Source organism: Vitis vinifera, chromosome 6 (genome assembly GCF_030704535.1).
Source record: "Vitis vinifera cultivar Pinot Noir 40024 chromosome 6, ASM3070453v1".
Lineage (NCBI taxonomy): Eukaryota > Viridiplantae > Streptophyta > Magnoliopsida > Vitales > Vitaceae > Vitis > Vitis vinifera.
The window spans coordinates 544,963-563,464 of record NC_081810.1 but is presented as its reverse complement, the minus strand read 5'-3'; the positions used below and the strand labels follow the sequence as shown (position 1 = coordinate 563,464).

At 37.4% G+C, this 18,502-nt stretch overlaps 1 protein-coding gene and 2 pseudogenes across 1 annotated transcript; 1 reads left to right on the top strand and 2 right to left on the bottom strand.

Moving 5' to 3' along the window:
* Positions 1-2,441: 2,441 nt before the first annotated feature.
* LOC100260500 (uncharacterized) lies at positions 2,442-6,477 on the top strand. Its single transcript, XM_002285704.4, has 2 exons — positions 2,442-3,560; positions 6,060-6,477. The coding sequence occupies exons 1-2, from the start codon at positions 3,220-3,222 to the stop codon at positions 6,121-6,123; spliced, it is 405 nt and encodes a 134-aa protein (XP_002285740.1). The 5' UTR covers positions 2,442-3,219; the 3' UTR covers positions 6,124-6,477.
* Positions 6,478-6,499: 22 nt separating this feature from the next.
* On the bottom strand, positions 6,500-9,577 carry LOC100255205 (receptor-like protein 46; annotated as a pseudogene).
* Positions 9,578-11,366: 1,789 nt separating this feature from the next.
* On the bottom strand, positions 11,367-14,639 carry LOC100250046 (receptor-like protein 46; annotated as a pseudogene).
* Positions 14,640-18,502: the final 3,863 nt, after the last annotated feature.

Sequence of the window (18,502 nt, the reverse complement as noted above, 5' to 3'; positions counted from 1 at the left end):
CATTCATTTTGTTAGTCATGCAGTATCTGAACAGTGCTTCTTCCCTCATGGTTGCTGTTGCTGCTGCTCACATCATTTCTCAACTGGAACTTGCTTTCAAGTTGTTTCCCAGGTAAAAGTTCTCAATTATATTTTACATCCCTACTGTCACAACCATGCCCAGCAATTATAGTTGAGCTTGTCCCAATCAGACACCGCCATGTGTGCATTTTTCTGGGTAGAAACAACCCTTTGTGCTTAAGAGGACATACCATCTTTGTTTCAAGATTACATGTTGTTATGATGCTGGACATGGTTGCATTTGAGGAGGGGCCATGCCTCCACAATCAAATACACTTGGGCATGCGCCTGTCCCAACAACAAACAAAAGGTAAAATTGACACCCAGCTATCATCTTACCTGGGTTTCCCATTCCCACCTTTATTGCCCTTGCTCTAATTATATGGTTTTACACATGTTGGATCATCTCCTTATTTCCAGCATCACCCGATTCCCATATCACATGTTGCGGGGCTTGGTGTCGGCTACACTTAAAACGTGATTATCTTGATAATCTTACCCCAAAATGGGGTTAGTTTCTCTCAATTTGGGTTAGATTATGGCTGGACTCTATGTACCCAGAAGAGCTATGCAGGGGAATATAACAAAAGTATGATATTTATGCAATGGATGGTGGTGGGTGTGGCTGAGAAAAGTTGTGGATTGCCTTTTATGAGAATGGAAAGTAGAACCCATTTAGATTTTCAAAAGGGTGTATCATGTCATCCATGTTAAACCCAAAAAGAAAAAAAAGGAAAAAAAAGGCAAAAAAGGAGAAAAGAAAAGAAAAAGTTTGTGCCTTCCATAAAGCTTTCAAGATGGGCCTTCTATTAAGGAAAAAGGCAACAGACTTCCCACTTGAGAAGGAGAATAAAACAAAATGGGATTAACATATGAGCATCAAAAGGAAAGGCTCATCTCTCTAGCAAATCAACAAGGCTTGCTTTGGCCTCAAACTTCTCAAGTTTCATGCAAGATCATTACAATGGGCACACATGTGAGACAAGTTGGAAGCTTTGATGGCTAATCATTTACAACAGAGATCTTATCTACCACTTAGTAACCTCCACTGGTTAGATTTTGCACAAAAGAAAATAAATCATATGGACCTAATGGCTCACCACTTCTCTCACATTGCTACCCTAATTGATTAAGTTTTGTTTAATTTACTATTCTAGTCACTATGACTGATGGGTTTAGGATTGAGTAAGTTTTTAAGATATAGCTATATTCATCCTATGGTACTGAAAAGTAGTTTTTCGATATCATAAATAAAAGTGATGACGGTCATAAATTATCACATCTTAAAAAAAATTCTTTATTCTTTTGCTTTATACCTTATAATTGTTTGTATTTTGATTTGATTTTTTAAAAGAGCCTCATATCTTCCTACCTTTATTCAATGATTCAAATTCAATCATACACTTTACCGATTTAGATTTGAAATTCGGTCTAGTGCTATAAAATCATACATCCGCCTTAAGATGCTCTTTGTAACACTATAAACTCATCCTCAATAGATGAAGCATAAACTAATCCAATTACTAATTTTATAGGCTTGGCAAAGCTTGCTTTAGGTTGGGGTATTACAAAAGATGGTAATTAAATACTCATTTTGGATACTATGAACATTTATCATTTTCTTATTCCATGCTACTCCCACAATCATCCACATCATAATGTTGAAGATTTCAATCTAGCCCTTATTTTAATTTGTTTGAGAAATTCAACTAAATTTAAGAAACATCAAAAAGCCCTCCCCTCCATGGTTGTCCACATGTCTTCTCATGTTTCATATTTTAAATGGATTCTCTGAATAATAAATGCTACAAATGTACAAAATGCATGTGCCTCCATGATACTATAAACTTTTTAAAATCAATTTAAAAAAAAAGTATATAAAAAATGAGAAGGTAAAAAATGGGAAATATTCCAATCATTTAGTACATTAAAGTAGAAAAAAATGAAAATAAAAATAAAAATTCTCAATTAATAATACAAACCCACAGAATTGAAGACAATGGGTAGTGATCCTCTCAATTTTATCCTCATTTGTTTTAGGGTTAAGATAGGAATAACTTTAAAATACGTCTATAAATAATGATATTTATTTCAGGTTATGATTCATATAACTTTAAAACAAATCTAGAAAAAAAAAGTGAAATACATATATCTAGGAAAAAAATATAATATAAATAAAAAACTTGCCTTGGTAGTTGAGGTCCAACATCAAAGGGTTAAAAAAAGTGAAAATGTGGAAGTACCACTATAAAGAAAGGGGAAAAAGAGATCCAGAAAGTATTCTTTTTACTAGATGTTGGTTGGTAAGGAAAGATAAGATTAAAATATAGAAGGGTGTTGGCTTTCTTTACTCAGTATAAGATATTTATGGCAGTTACTAATAAAATTCCTTTTCGAGATGGACTACGGTTACATAAGGGAATGTTTGGACAGTTGGATTTGTCATCCGAATTGGTATCAGTCTGGTCTTTCCAGCTAAGACTTTTCCCTCTTTTTGTTCTTTCTAATATCATCTCCTAATTACAATTCTTCTTCCTTCATTCATGCTTGAGAAGAATGCACGATGAAATCTTGAAAGAGGGTAGGATTGTCATTTTGAGGGTACATGATCACTTTGTTTTTGTCTGATAGATTCTCTCATATAACAGTGGAAACAGAGGTTTCTGGATAATTTTAGGCTTGTTTGACAGGTACCCATTCCTCTTAGACTTGTAATTCACCATCAGATACATCCAGAAATCAACAGGGCTTTCTGGGTGTCCCTTCTTTCTCTGGGAAAATTGGAGTTTCTCACTTCTTGCTCTGGAAAAACAAAAAAAAAAGAAAGAAAAAAAAATCGGAAAATTTCTTTGTCGTCAACCAATCAGTTTTGAGAAGAAAAAATTCTTGATTTTGGTTCTGTTTTTGTGAAGATTTGGGATCTGGGTTGTTGTTATCTGGTATGCTTTTTAATGGGGTGTTTGCTGTTGTTATGAGGGTCAACCTGGCTGGGATTTTTTCTTCTTTAGAAAATCCTTTGCTTGGTGATTTTTGATTCTGTGTCATTACACTCAGAAGAAAAGAATCAAGAAGTTTAAGTTCTGATTAAGTTAATGTTCTTATTTGGAGTTGTGAAATGGACTACTTATAGTTGTAATAAGTTTTTCTCATAATTTTTTCATGAGGGTTTTGTTCTGCAAGATTCACTGTCCTTCTTTCATCTGCTTCTGCAAACCCTCCCCTCATATTTACACTCCTGGACCATTGAAATTGGAGAACAACCCACATGTTCCTCCATCAATTGTGTCAATTCCTGATGGTGAGAATCATTTATCTGGTGATACCATTGAGGTCAAGGATGGGAGCTCAGATGGGAAGCAACCAGATGAGAATCTTCTGAAAACCAGTCTCAAGAAGGCACCTTCAGAACCTGGTACTCCCAAAGAGGTTGGAAAGAAGAGAGTACAATGGATGGATTTCTTGGGGAAAGAACTTGTTGAGATCAAGGAATTTGAATCCAGGTGGATATTCCCTCCCTATCTCTATATCTAGAATAATTTTTGCTTCCAATTCTTTTGTTTGATTTACCTTCTGATGTGTTTTTCAAATTGTTCTGCATGAATTTTGTAATGGTGCTTGAAATTGACAACAAGATAATTGAACTGATTTGGCTTCATTTTGTTGTTAGCACTGTAATCTACTTTAGGAGGTTGAGAATATTGGCAGATGAATCAGCTTAGGATAACTGGGTTTTTTGGATCAAATTTGAATAATGATTTGCTTGGCATTTAATTTAAAAGTGAAAATGTATTGGTTATCCATGGAAAGGGGGCTCGGAAACTGAAATCCTGCCTAGCTTCTTGTCATTATCAAACTTCAGGGGAAAGTTTGATGGTTAAACTAAGATTTTTGCTTCCCTAGAGGAGAAGTTGAATCAGGTTGGAGTATTAGAGATTATATTGATAGGAAGAATTGGGAAGGAAGTGGTTGTTGTGGAAATTATGCAGTCAAAAAATGTGAAAATGTGCTTGGCTTAGATGGGAACTTTATGATTATAAGAAGGAATGGGGGTTTGTGACGTTATTCACACCTCTAAATGCAGCGAGATTGAAGGCCAAGTTTTTGATGGGTGAAAGGGAGCTTCGACAAAGTGAGGTTTGGACCATGGAAGTGAGATCTGCTATTTTGGTGAATCCTTTTTGGGGCTAAAATTATTTTTTCCATGATGGTTGAAGCTTGAAAAGTCATATCTTCCCGACTTTGGTGCATATAATATAAGTTTTTGGTTAAAATTGGACTCTTAGGATTTGAGGGTCATAATATTTAATTTGTTTGTGAAATACCATCTGTTGCTAATGGCCTAATACTCTTTGAAGGCATGTTAACCTCAAATGAGTTTCAGCTTAATGGTGCTTTCTCAGCACTTTCTTTTATCTGAGCAAGAGAATTTTTTCGGAGTGAAAAGAATCTGAGGCACTTGTTGCAGTATTCTCAGTAATGTCCCAAATGCTCAATATTTCTTTTCCATTTTGCTATTTGGATAGAGATTCATTGTCATAAATGGTAAGAAAATGAATTTTTTAGGGTGCTACGATACTTTGGTAATCTTTTCTCCTGTTATGGTTGTTATGGCCTTGCCTCTTCCATGAAGGGGCTTTCTCAATAGTAAAGAGAGCTGTAGGTCGACACTGAATTTTAATTTTCGATATTCATGTGAAAGACCTGATTCTGATTGATGCTTTCAATAATATTTTGTGATGGGGGAAATATTGTACCCTGGAGATTTTGAAGTACATGCACAGGAGTCTACTGTATGAGAACTAGAGGCAGGGAGATAAGGGGTTTCCAGTTATAATACATTTTGTTTAGATTACATTTGTCCATACCTCTTCACTCCCTTATAATGAATTGACTTCTAGCGTTCAAACACATCATAGATGATAACTCACAGTGGAAGAATGGACAAGGCTGATGATGGAAGATGCCTCTGATAAACGGTCCCTTATTCTTATAAGTTCCCAAATGATTGAGTTGGGTTTTATGTGCTAACTTTATGTAGCTGGGATAAGTATGGGCAGATGATCTTATCAAATTGAGTATTCTTTCCTCATACTGGAAAATTGAGATTTACTGAGATAAATATCTCACTAATGTCTAGTGCCACAATCCTATTCGTCAGATATTCATAAGCGGCCTCCCAAGTTGCCATGGAAATTTAAGGGTGCTGAATCCCCCTTGTATCCTGCTTGTAACAAGCCAAAATCTAAGAATGGGATTCCCAGGACCTACTGATTGGTGCCCTTATGATTGTGACAATAGTATATTTATTGATGTTACAGTTTTCCTGGTGTGACTTGAAGATACGAATGTGTTTATTTGATTTTTCTGGTTCACTCTACAAGGAAAAATGGCTTCTGGAGCTAAAAAATGGACCATCTCTCCCTGCCCATCTATTTTATGAAATTTCATACTGTTTCTGCTTTGAAGAAATATTTATTGATATTTTCGTCTCTGCTTAAAAACAGTCCATGAGAAGACTTGGGATATGTAGGGTTGCTTTAAATGCTCCAATTTGTGCTGCATCTGTGCCATATTATGAGATAATTGAACTTTAAAAACACTAAGGATGGAGCAGATGCAGCAAAAACATTGGAACAGGCTATGGCTTACCCAAATTTCTATGCAGCTTGCTCTGATGTATTTTCTTGACTACAACCTTTGAAGCATGTCTCGTGTGTATAATTATGCTTATGGGCATATGAGGGCTTTGGATCATATAAGACCTTTCTATTTGACATGTTCATATTAATTATTTGTTCCTTAAGTTGCCCAGATGATTCATAATCAGGCTCTACATGTTCTGAAATATTTGCTGCAAAAATAAGATATTTTCTTGCAAATAGACAGCAAAGTATTATATTAGTTGTACAATGGTTTACCTTCATTCTTGTGCTGAACCATGGTTTTGGTTATAATCTGATTCTCCCTTAACCATTTCGTTTATTTTTTTCCTGCTACAGTGAAACAGGGGATACTGACACTGAGGCTGAAGACAACAGAGGTTGTGTATGTATCATTCTTTGAACCTGCTCAACTAGCTTCAGTTTGCAAATTCCAACTGTGGCTATGACCATGAGAAGATGAAGACGCAAAACCAATCTTTTGATTCCAACTTCATTCTATTTATCCAATGGGTTTAGAAAAGAGCTCCATGTCCATCATATTCACTCATGGGTATTCTTTTTCATTATTGCTGGCTCTTCAGCACCCGAAACCAGACTGCTCTTTGGGAATTGAATTTAGCAGACAGTCAAGTTTCCTTAGTAAGAATGTGAAGCTATTCTTCTTTTCTTTGACACAACAATGTTTGATTTTTCACCCATCATGAAATTTCACACAAGTTCTTGAACTTTTTCTAATAAATGGCCTGCTTCATCATTTTGTATGCTTATCATTAATCTTCCATGACACTCTCATGAAATTCATTAACATGAAAAACACTTCGCTCCCATCACATCACAAAAGGAACTACAACAGGAATTTCATTAAGAAAGGTGCTTTGTAATACAGGGCCACCAAACTCTACTTGATATAAGGCTTATGCTTTAACCAAAGTTCTTCACCATCTTAGGAAATCCAAAACTTTCACCATGACAGAAAAGCCTACCTGGACTGTTTTGGTTCAAACCCGTTGCCTGATTGAGTGGTGTGGGCGGCGGTGGTGGTTGTTTGAAGGTGGCGATGGGTTAAAATAGCCAGCAAGGAAGATAATTCCTATAGTTAACAAGAAGCCAACTGGGTATCCAATCCCCATACCTTCCCACAAAAACCATGGCTCCTTGTTATCATAATCCTGTGGCTTTGGTGCTGGTGACTGATCTTCAGGACATGGCACACGAATTTGCATACCACACAACCCACTGTTGTTGGCATAGTAGTTTGGATCCGCCATTGTGTCCATTTGGCCACCAACCGGAATCCGACCTATCAGTTGATTGTTGCTCACATCAAAGGTAGTAAGTTGTTGAAGCTTTGAGAGGGTGGTAGGAAGGGAACCAGAGAGTTTGTTGTGGGATAAGTCCAAACTCTCTAGATTTTGTAAATCACTTAAGCTTGCTGGTATTTTGCCAGAGAGTTTGTTATAGGAGAGGTTGAGCATCTTCAGAGCCTTAAGACCACCTAGTGAGGCCGGAATTTCACCGGATAGTTGGTTATTCGACAAGTCTAACAAAAAGTACATATCAATATTGTGACTTGGGAGACCTTGCTTCGACTTCTTCCAATTCACTATCAACACATTTACCATAATGTTGGAGCTGATCAATTCGTGGAAGACCAATATAACATCATTAGAAATTGATGTCAGATGTGGTGCCTCAATCATTCCAGCAAGATTAACAAACCCTATGGGGATTTCTCCAGTGAGATTGTTGCTTGAGAGGTCAAGAATTTGGAGATATTTGAGGTTGGAAATAGTTTTAGGGATTAAACCTTGAAGGGAGTTGTTCCTCAGGATCAGAACTTGTAGATGGGAGATATGGAAGAGGAAGTTTGGTAATTCACCTGAAATGTAGTTGTCCTGGAGTTCGAGACGTTGAAGATTTCTCAACTTAGTCAGGTTCAAAGGCAAGGCCCCAGAAAACTTGTTTCCTCCCAGTGCAAGAATTTCAATGTATTGAGGAAAGGCGGTTGGAACCTCTCCTGAGAATCGGTTAGAAGAGAAATCGAGGCACGACAACAGTACTTGAGGGTCAAAAGGTTGGAATTTTGGGAGATGGATTGAGGAATAGGTCCAGAAAAGTTGTTTCGATCCAACATAAGAATGTAGAGAGTCTTCGCATCTCCAATGTTGTAGGGCAACTCCCCAGAAAAATTGTTCCGGGAGAGAGCAAGGACAAATAATCTCGAAGATTGAAAGAGAGCAGGTGGAAGAGAACCTGAGAGTTTGTTATCCGATAGAATCATAGACTCAACTTTAATTTCAGCAAGCCATTGTGGAAATGATCCTTGGAGCTCATTCTTGCTTAAATCCAGAAAGTTAACAGTCTTTTGCGTAGAAATCCATTCTGGAATTTCTCCTTCAAGACTACATGATGTCAGAGATAATTCCGACAGCATGCACTTCGGTACTATCTTCACTCTGTTATTCCAAGTAAGATTGTTTCCTCCAAGATGTAAGGTCTTCAGGCCTTTGAAATTGAACAACCAAGATGGAATTTCTCCGGTGAGCAAGTTGCTTTCCAAGCGAAGTGTATTCAACTTAGTTTCTGCATTGAAGAGGGGATTCCACCGGTCAAACTGTTATTCCTCAATATCAAAATGGAGAGGTTGGATAAATTTCCAATGTTCATGGGAATTTCTTTGGACAAAGCATTGTGACTCAATTTTAATTCTTCCAACTCCTTCAAATACGAAATTGAAGAGGGGATGCCATTCGAAAATTTGTTAAATCGAAGTGACAGTTGCTGCAACTTTGTGAGGTTTCCAATTTCTTGAGGGAGTACTCCGCTAAGAAAATTGGAAGTCAAATTCAACATCCTCAAGTTTTGAAGAGAGCCCACCTTAGGACTTAGGCTACCATGGAGCGAATTATGACTCAAATCAAGATACCGAAGATGTCTCAGCTGAAAGAGTTGAGGAGGAATGGATCCATTGAACTTATTCTGACTAATGTCGAGGTGAACCAAGTTGCTGAGGTTACCAAACCCGAGAGCTGGAATTTGACCATATATGGAGTTGTCAGAGATGTCAAGCACCATCAAACTTCTGATAAAAAAGAGCGGTGCCAACAAAATAGAAGGCATGCGCTCCGAGAACTCTGGATATAGCTGTGCAAAAAGGTTAGAGAGATGGAGAGCAATCACAACCCTTGAAGTTGAAGTTGAAGTTGAATTTGAAGGAGAAGTGCATGTGACATTATCCCATTGACAACAACTTGAACTGGAGTTCCATGAATCCAAGGTGTGCAATGAAGAATTAATGGCAAGGATGGAGGACTTGAACTGAAGGAGGGCTTGCTTTTGGTACTCAGGACAAGACAGACATGGCGGCAAGAAGAAGAGGATGAAGATGGATTCAAGCAGCAGGCTTGGGTTGGCCATTGTTGGGTTTGTTGCTTCCATGGGAGTGAATGGATGAACATATAAAGAGATTGCAACTGTCCGTTATCACAAGATTCATAACATCGAGACAATATTTCAAGATGGGAAATCACATTGGGTTGGCATGTTCTGTGAGAGGTTTGACCGAGTGAAGGCGGCTGAGACAATCTTCATAGCTTTCAAACTGCTTTTGCTTTACACCAAGTCTTCATTTCTGAGATTGGGACAAGGAAGGCTTCTACTGTAAATGGTATGGTACTGCCACTCCAATTTATTTGTTCCGAGTTTTATCAATGGAAAACCGATTCCTCAGTTACTGCTTTTTGCCATAGATTTTTTGGTCTTATGCTTCCACAGGAAAGTCCTTATTTCTGTTACAACATACCAGCTCTGTGTGAAACACGGAGCTGCGTTACTCAACCCTCTTTCATGAAGGAGACAGATTACCTTAGGCTATATTGTTTTGCAAATACCTCAAAAAAAAGAAAAAAAGTGTTGTAAAAAGTAATTTTCTCATATTTGATTTCATTAAAAAAAATATCAAATATAAATAAAATTAATTAAAATATATATATATTTTCAAATTATTAAATCTTTATATAGAAAAAAATAAGTGAAATGAACTCGAAGTATATAAAAACCAAATATACTCTATCTGACATGTGATAAGACCCATTACCAAGTGCCCAACAAACAATCCAATCAATGGTTCCCTTATTTATTTTCTAGTGCAGCTGTTCAGGGGCAGAAGCTATATCCAATTTTAGACCCTTGGGGAATTCTTATTAATGTTCAGTTTGGAAGATTTAGAAAATGTAGTTCGGAGTAAAAGATGAAAATTTTTTGTGCTCTTGGTGGAAAAAGGGTAACTTCCAAGCACATGGTCATACAAGTTGTTGTGTATCAGAATTATCTGCTTCCTGGGCTCATTCTACAGGAAACATGGCTTACTAGAACAGAATTATCCTGCCCATCTATCTAGCTATTTATGAAATTTCATCCTGTTTCTGCTTTGAATTAATGCTTAGCAGTGCTGTCATGACTTGGTATTTTCCTCTCTGCTTAGAAGCAGAGTATGATTAGGATTTGGACATGTAGGGCGGCCCTAAATACTCCAACTTGTGCTGTATCTGCTCCACAATAATGGATGGTAGGGCTTTCAAAGTATGGCTTTCACTTACAGTATGGATATAGGAATGCAGGGCTTAGACGATTGAAAATCATGAATAGATATTCTGAGACATTTGATACCAAAATCAGGCATTTTCTTACAATAGGGTGGCAGAATAGTATTGAAATTACTGGCAGCAAGTGCAGAAGTTTAGCTTCATTCTCATGCTGAAGCACAGGTTGGTTATATCCTAAGTTCCTAACTATTCTTTTATCATTTTGAATTTTTTTTTCCTAAGCGAAAAAGGGGAAACTGACACCAAGGTTGAAGACAACAATTTCTTGATACTGAGAACAGAGAGATTCACCAAGTCAGTCTGATGCCATGATCCTATCTATCAGATATTCATGAGCAGCCTCCCAAATTGCAGTAGAAATTTAAGGGGATCTAAATGTATGTTCTCCTTGTAACAAGCCAGAATCTAAGAATGGGATGTTCAGTTCAGTAAAATTCAATCGAACCCTGCCAGTACCCAGTAGGTTGGTGCCCCTATGAATGAGACAATTGTAAATTTCCTGCTGGTTCACTCTATAGGAAAAATGGCTTCTAGATTTGAAAAATATACTGTCTACCCCTGTCCATCCATTTATGAAATTTCATCCTATTTATGCTTTGAAGCAATGTTTAGCAGTACAGTCATGACTTGATATTTTCCTCTCTTCTTAAAAACAGGCTATGAGAAGAATTAGAACATGAAGGGTAACACTAAAACTCCAAAATGTGCTGAATCTGAAAAACTGCACCATAATAAGAGGTAATAAGACTTTGTAAACACCAAGGATGGAGCAAATGCAGCTGAAGTAGGAAAAAGTTGAGGCTCCCCAAAGTTATATGCAGCTTTCTCTGATATATTTCCTCAACTATATGCTACCTTTGTGTATAATTATGCTTGTGGGCATGTAAGGGAGGGCTTTAGAACATACAAGACCTTCCTATTTGAGATATGTTTGTATAACTAAAGGTGATCTATAATCAGGTCCTGCATGGCCTGAAACTCATGCTGAAGCATGAATTTGGTAATATTAATCTAATTATTCCTTTACCATTTCTAATTTTTTCACTACATTTAAAAGATGGCCTGGCTTCATCATTTTGATGTGCTTATTATTCATTCCTTCAGACAAATGGTTCTACTAACAGCTGCGATGACACTCTCATGAAGTTCACTAACATGAAAAATAGTTCACTTCAATCACATCACAAAACGAGTTAAAACAGGAAATTTGATACATTTCACTAAGAAAGTTGAGTACTGAGACTAGTCACCTAAGTCTACTTGATACTTGGCCTTCACCACTTAGGAAATCCACAGCTTTCACCATGGATAGAGAAGCTTGTGATGACCTGGACTATTCTATTCTAGTTCACATCCGTTGCCTGCTTGATTGGTGTGGGCAACTGCAGCGAAGGCGGTTGTTTGAAGGTCGTGATGGGCTAAAATATCCAGTAAGGAAGATGATTACTATTTGTAACACAAAGCCAACTGGGTATCCAATCCCCACGCCTCCCCATGAAAACCATGGCTCCTTGTTATTATGCTCTTGTGGCTTTGATGGTGGTGACTGTTCTTCAGGACATGTCACTTGAATTTGCGCACCACACAGCCCACTGTTTTTGGCATAGTAGTTGGGATCCAGCATTGTGTCCATTTGGCCACCAATCGGAATCTGACCAGTCAGTTGATTGTTGCTCACATCAAATATAGTAAGTTGTTGAAGCTTTGTTAGGGTTGGAGGAATTGAACCAGAGAGTTGGTTGTGGGATAAGTCCAAGCTCTCTAGATTCTCTAAATCACTTAAACTTGCTGGTATTTTCCCAGAGAGTTTGTTATGGGAGATGTTAAGTAGCTTCAGAGCCTTGAGAGCACCTAGCGAGGCTGGAATTTCACCAGACAGTTGGTTACTCGACAGGTCTAACAAAAAATACATATCAAGGTCGTGACTTGAGAGACCTTGCTTTGACTTCTTCCAATTCACTATCAAGTCATTGAGCACAATGTTGGACCGGATGTCTTCAGAGTACAGTATGTCGATCATGGATATAGAAGTATATGATGATGGCAAATTTGGTGCCTCAATCATTCCCATTAGACGAAAAAATCCTAAGGGGATTTTTCCAGTGAGATTGTTGTTTGAGAGGTCAAGAATTTGGAGATTACTGAGATTGGAAACAGTTTCAGGGATTAAACCTTCAAGGAAGTTGTTCCGCAGGTTCAAAACTTGCAGAGTGAAGATTTGGGAGAGGAAGTTTGGGAATTCACCTGAAATATAATTGTCTTGGAGTTCGAGGCGTTTAAGATTGCTCAACTTAGTCAGGTTCGAAGGTAAGCCCCCAGAAAACTTATTTCCTCCTAGTGCAAGAATTTCAGTGTATTGAGAAAACGCGGTTGGAACCTCTCCTGAGAGTTGGTTGGAAGAGAAATCAACGTAGCTCAACAGTCCCTGAGGGTCAAAAACTGGGAAAGTGTTGCCAGAAAATCTGTTTCTTGACAAGTCCAACACTTGTAGGTTGGGAATTTGGGAGGTTGATGGAGGAATAGGTCCAGAAAAGTTGTTCCCAGCCAACATAAGAATACTGAGGGAGTTGGCATCTCCAATGTTTTTGGGCAGCTCTCCAGAGAAATTGTTCTTGGAGAGAGCAAGGAGCCATAAACTGTGAGAATGAAAGAGGGCAGGTGGAAGAGAACCTGTAAGTCTGTTATCTGGTAGAATTATATATGCGACCTTCATTTCTGCAAGCCATTGTGGAAATGTTCCTTGGAGCTCGTTCTCACTTAAATCCAGAAAATTCAGTCTCGTCTGCGTGGAAATCCAGTCTGGGACTTCTCCCGTGAGAGCACAAGATCTCAGAGATGATGTTACCAGCATACACCTCGGTACCATCTTAAAACCGTTATTCCCAAGTCAGGTGATTTCCTCCAAGATACGAGTGATTCAGGCCTTTGAAATTGAACAACCATGATGGAATTTCTCCTGTCAGCAAGTTGTTTTCCAATTTAAGTGTATTCAACTTGCTCAGTTTTCGCATCGAAACAGGGATTCCACCAGTCAAATTGTTATTCCCCAATATCAAAGTGGAGATGTTTGATAAATTTCCAATGTCAGTGGGAATTTCCATGGACAAAACATTGTCACCCAAGTCTAATTTTTCCAACTCTTTCAAATGCGAAATTGAAGAAGGAATGGCATTTGGAAATTCATTGCTTCCAAGTGACAATTGCTACAGCTTTGTGAGGTTTCCAATCTCCTCAGGTAGAACTCCGCTAAGAAAATTGTGAGCCAAATTCAATATCCTCAAGTTTTGAAGAGAGCCCACTTTAGGACTTAGGCTACCATGGAGTGAATTATCACTGAAATCGAGATACCGGAGATTTGGTAAGTGAAAAAGCTGAGGATGGGTCCATTGGGTCCATTGAATCTATTCCAGCGCATATCAAGGTAAACCAACTTGCTGAGATTACCAAACCCGAGTTCTGGAATTTGACCATATATGGAGCTGGTGGAAATGTCAAGCACAACCAAGCTTCTAATAAAAAAGAGTGGTGCCAAGATAGAAGAAGGAAAGAGCTCCAAGTTCTCTAGAAGTGACCCTACAAAAAGGTCAGAGAGATGGAGAGCAATCACTGCCCTTGAAGTTGAATTTGGAGGAGAACTGCATATGACTCCATCCCATAGACAACAACTTGAACTGAACTCCCATGAGTCCAAGGCATGCAATGTAGAATAAATAGAAAGGGTGGAGGACTTGAATTGAAGAAGGGCTTGCTTTTGGTATCCAGGACAAGAGAGACAAGGCAGGATCATGAAAAAGAAGAATAAGATAAAGAAGTGGAGCAGTAGACTTGGCTTGGCCATTGTTGGGTTTGTGGCTTCTTTGTGGGTGAATGGATGGATACGATTGATGAATACATAGAGGCTGCACTCATCATCAAGGTGAGGGAAAAAGATGGGGTAGAAGGCACATTGGGCTGTGTTCCAAGAGATCTTTAACTGGGTTTTATTGGCTGACACAATTTCCTTGCTTTCTCACTGGTTCTGGTTACATAAAGTCTTCATTCCTATGATTGTGGTGTAAATGGCTTCGTAGTGCCGGTCCATTTCTGTTTTTGTTCAAAGTCTTCAATTATTGCTTTTTCTATAGACTTGGTTGTTAAATATTTTCCACAGAAAGGTCCCTTATTTCTGTTAAACGTACCAACTCAGTGTGAACAACCAAAATATCATTCAACAATGTTCGCTAGCTCCCAGCCAGATTTTCCGCTGGACCAATGCAACATCATCAGCTTTCTCTTTCGGCTTAGTACATGCTTGAAAGGCTTCTTTATTCAGGTCAATATCAAAATGCAAACTAAGTTACTAAAACCTCTATTATTGCACTTCATGAAGGCGAAAAATCATCTTAAGTTATGTTTGGTTTCTGAAAAGTTATGGAAAGAAATTTTTTTAAGAAGAATGAGTTTTTCATATTTGATTTCATTATAGAAAATACAAAAGAAAATTGCCTTAATCCTCTGATGAATGATAAGACACATCACCAAGTGCCCAACAAACAGTCAATGGTCCCCTTATTTGTGTTGTAATGTGAACCTTCAAAGTATGGCTTCCACTTACAGCAATGCTTATAGGAATGCAGGGCTTATATATATGACCTACCAATTTGTTCTCCTAGAGGTGCCCAGATAATTGAAAACTTGCCTGGACATTCTAAAACACTTGTTGCAAAAAATCAGGCATTTTCTTAAAGTAGGGCAACAGGATAGTATTGAAATTAGAATCACTGGTAGCAAGTACAGAAATATAGCTTCATTTTCATGCTGAAGCACAGGATGGTTGTAACCTAACCAATCTTTTTATCATTTCAAAATTTTTCCACAGTAACAGGGGTGAGGAAAACAGTGAGATATGCTAATTTGGTGAATCCTTTTTGAGCCTTAGAAGTAATTTGCTTCATGAGGGCTCAAAAGACATGTCTTCCTGACTCTGGCAATCCTTTTCTCCTATTCTCTCTGACCTATAAATCTGTTATGGTGCGGCCTCTTCCATGAGGAAGCTTTCTCAATAATAAATAGAGAAAGCTTTAGATTGAGGCTGAAGTTTAGATTGATGCTTTCAATAATATTTTGGTGATCCTGAAGATTTTGAAGTTATCATAGGTTTTTTTATTTCAAAGAATTGGACTTCTAGAGTTCAAACCAAGATGCCATTCATGATAAACTCATCAATTCATAGTTTGACACTCTAGTGTTCTCAACAGATTCTTCCTCACCTTTGCACATAAAATGCCTATTCATCAAAGTGTATCATCTCCTTTTTAATTGGTCCATAGTAAAAATTCTTTTCAAACTGCTTCCTATGAAAAAAAAAACCCAACTTTTGTTCGAACCCTGGATTCCAAAGGCCACTGATCTCCCATGCACCGTTTGGAGTAATGGCATTTAACTGATAAGTTACCACTCTTTGAAACTATCCATACCACCCTATCTCCACCCCTATCGTGATATTAACAAGGAACTTTATAGCATACAGCTCCGTTGTGAGGGTTTCTCCCAGGCAGCTGATATTTCTGACTGTTTTTCTCTACGACATATCCTTCAAGTTTCTAAATTGATTGATCAATCACACTTGTTTTTCAGATCTCTGATACTAAATTCAGTATTTGCATGTTGAATTCTTGGTTCATGATTCACTTTAGACATAGACCTTGTTATAATGGTAGTTCAAGAGTCATGTTTAATGCCAGAAATTCTGCCTGGTTTCTTTCCCTATTGTAGGCTGAATTTGTAAAATAATTGGAAAGTAGGATTTGTAGCCAAGTTTTTCCATTCTGCCCTTAAGTTGCATTAACCTATTCCTTCTAACTCTTAAACTCTTAGTTCTAGTGATTTATTAGCTTTAACACCCTTTTTTCATAGGTAAGTAAGAAAAGATTGTCAAGAAGGTATGCACAGTGTATACAATGAAGCCTAAAGGCCAAACGGCCAAACATAGAAAAAAAAAAAAGGAAAAAAAAAGGCACAAAGGCACACAAACCTATAACCACATTCCATCCACCTTTGAACCTTTTCTTTTCTTTCTGTAACCTTATACTAATAGCTTCTGTCTGAGCACAATTCCATCTCCAAATTTATTAGAGACAATCATATTCTCCATTCTTAGTTCTGCCCTACACTGAAACATGTGGATGTCTAGCTACAGGAAGATATCACTGATCTCTCTAGATTAACAATTTACCTTCAGTTCTCTAGATCACACCATAAGAGGCATCTTAACTGATTCTTGGATAAGCCAGCCTAGAAAAATTTCTGTGCAGATTTGCATAAATTAGTAAGATCAGAGGAAGCTAGTGATCAAGTCTGACTCTAAGAATATCATAGGAACCTGTCTCCACTGATGTTGGAGTCTACCTCCAACCTCGATCTTTGTTATGCTTATTTAGAAGAAAGAGTGGGGAGGGAAGCTGCTAGTGTATAACTTCATGCACACAGTGGACACATAATTTGAGAAGTTAAGGCCTTGTTTGGTAACTATTTTTGAAAACAGTTATAAAAAAATAGTTTTTAAAAACAGTTTTCAAAAACTGTTCTTTAATGTTTTGTAAAATAAAAATCTGATTGAGAACCTAAAATTGTTTTTAACCTGTTTTTAATATTTTTAAATATGTTATAAAAATAAATTTTATGTCCATAGCTTTATTTTTAATCATTATATATGTTTGTATAATTAATTTTTAAAGCAACTTTCAAAAAACAACTAAAAACAATTAAAAGAAGATATCTGAAAACACCCTGTTTACTGTTTTCTGATAATAGAAAGCAGAAAAATAAAACAGAAAGCAGTTTCTAATTACCAAACGTGTTTTTTAATTTTTCTGTTCTAAAAAACAGAAAACTGTTCTTGAAAACAGTTGCCAAATAGGACCTAAATCTCTAATAACTATAAACTGCTTCTGAAGCCAACTTGGTTCTTTGATAGAGAATTAGTTTTTTTGGTAAGGAAGATAATAAATCAAAAAGGTGCAAAGAGGGATGCAACCCAAGTTGGGGAAAAGAAAAGCAAAATGAGACACCACCTCACAGAAGACTATCAACTTCTGCCCAAATTATTAATAAATTCCAAGATCTCCTTGAAAAGCCACAGTGGGTGAGCTAACTATCTCTCCAATGCTTGAGCCAAGAGTGACTTGATTAAAATTAGCCAACAGACGACCCACCAACTTCTCTCATTCTTTTCTCTTTTGAGTGAAGATGATGACATTGAGTTCATGATGACAAGCTATAGCCCTATCCATGGGCTGATCCATAGGATTGAAAGAACCTTCTTTCTTGTCCCTCTCATCCTATCCCGTATCATCTGCTGAGGTTTTTTTTTTCCCCTCGCCCCGGGGCCATCATTTGGAGTTTGTTTTGTGCCTCAAGGATACAAAATTTATTTCTTTTGAACATACATGAATGTACTTGGAAAGCCGTAGACAAGATCATCTTTCTGGGCTGAAAGTCATACACTTGCAAGGATGTGTTATTGTTAATACAATACTAAAATTTAATATTTAATAATTCCATTAACAGAGAATTTGAATCCCAAAATTATTAATTATTAGAGTTGATTGTATGAGAATAATACTTAATGCAGACTGGTTAGGGGTTCAATGCTCCATATAGCAGGTCTGCATCATCATTTTGTGTCAACCACAAGAAAGAGGCTTCATCAGTCGGTACTGTTGAATGTAATTAAGACCCCTAGGCCTTGTATCTGTATTGTGTAGTTGGTTTAAGACCTCTATTAATAGGAGTCTCTCAGCTGAATGAAGCTTTATCCTCACTTCTAGGACTAGTTTCAATAAATCTTTTTTGTCATTATCTGTTATTTATATCTATACCTTCTACTAACTCTCAGGCAGTATTGTACAATTTCACCCCACTCAGCTTGCTCCATTTAGTTCATTATGAATAGATAAAGGAAGAGCATGTTATGTTACATACTGTAAACAAATAGGAATTGAAGACCAGCATCCTCAATAAAATATCAATTCTTCTTCATAGAATAATCTTAAGCAATGGTTCAATTCTATACTTTGTATCCAGGCACAAGCATTCAACCCATAAGGCTTTAACACAAACATCACACAGAGAATGCTAAAGCAGTAAAGATTTCAAACACAATGGATTTCAACAAAATATTGCCCATCAACCACA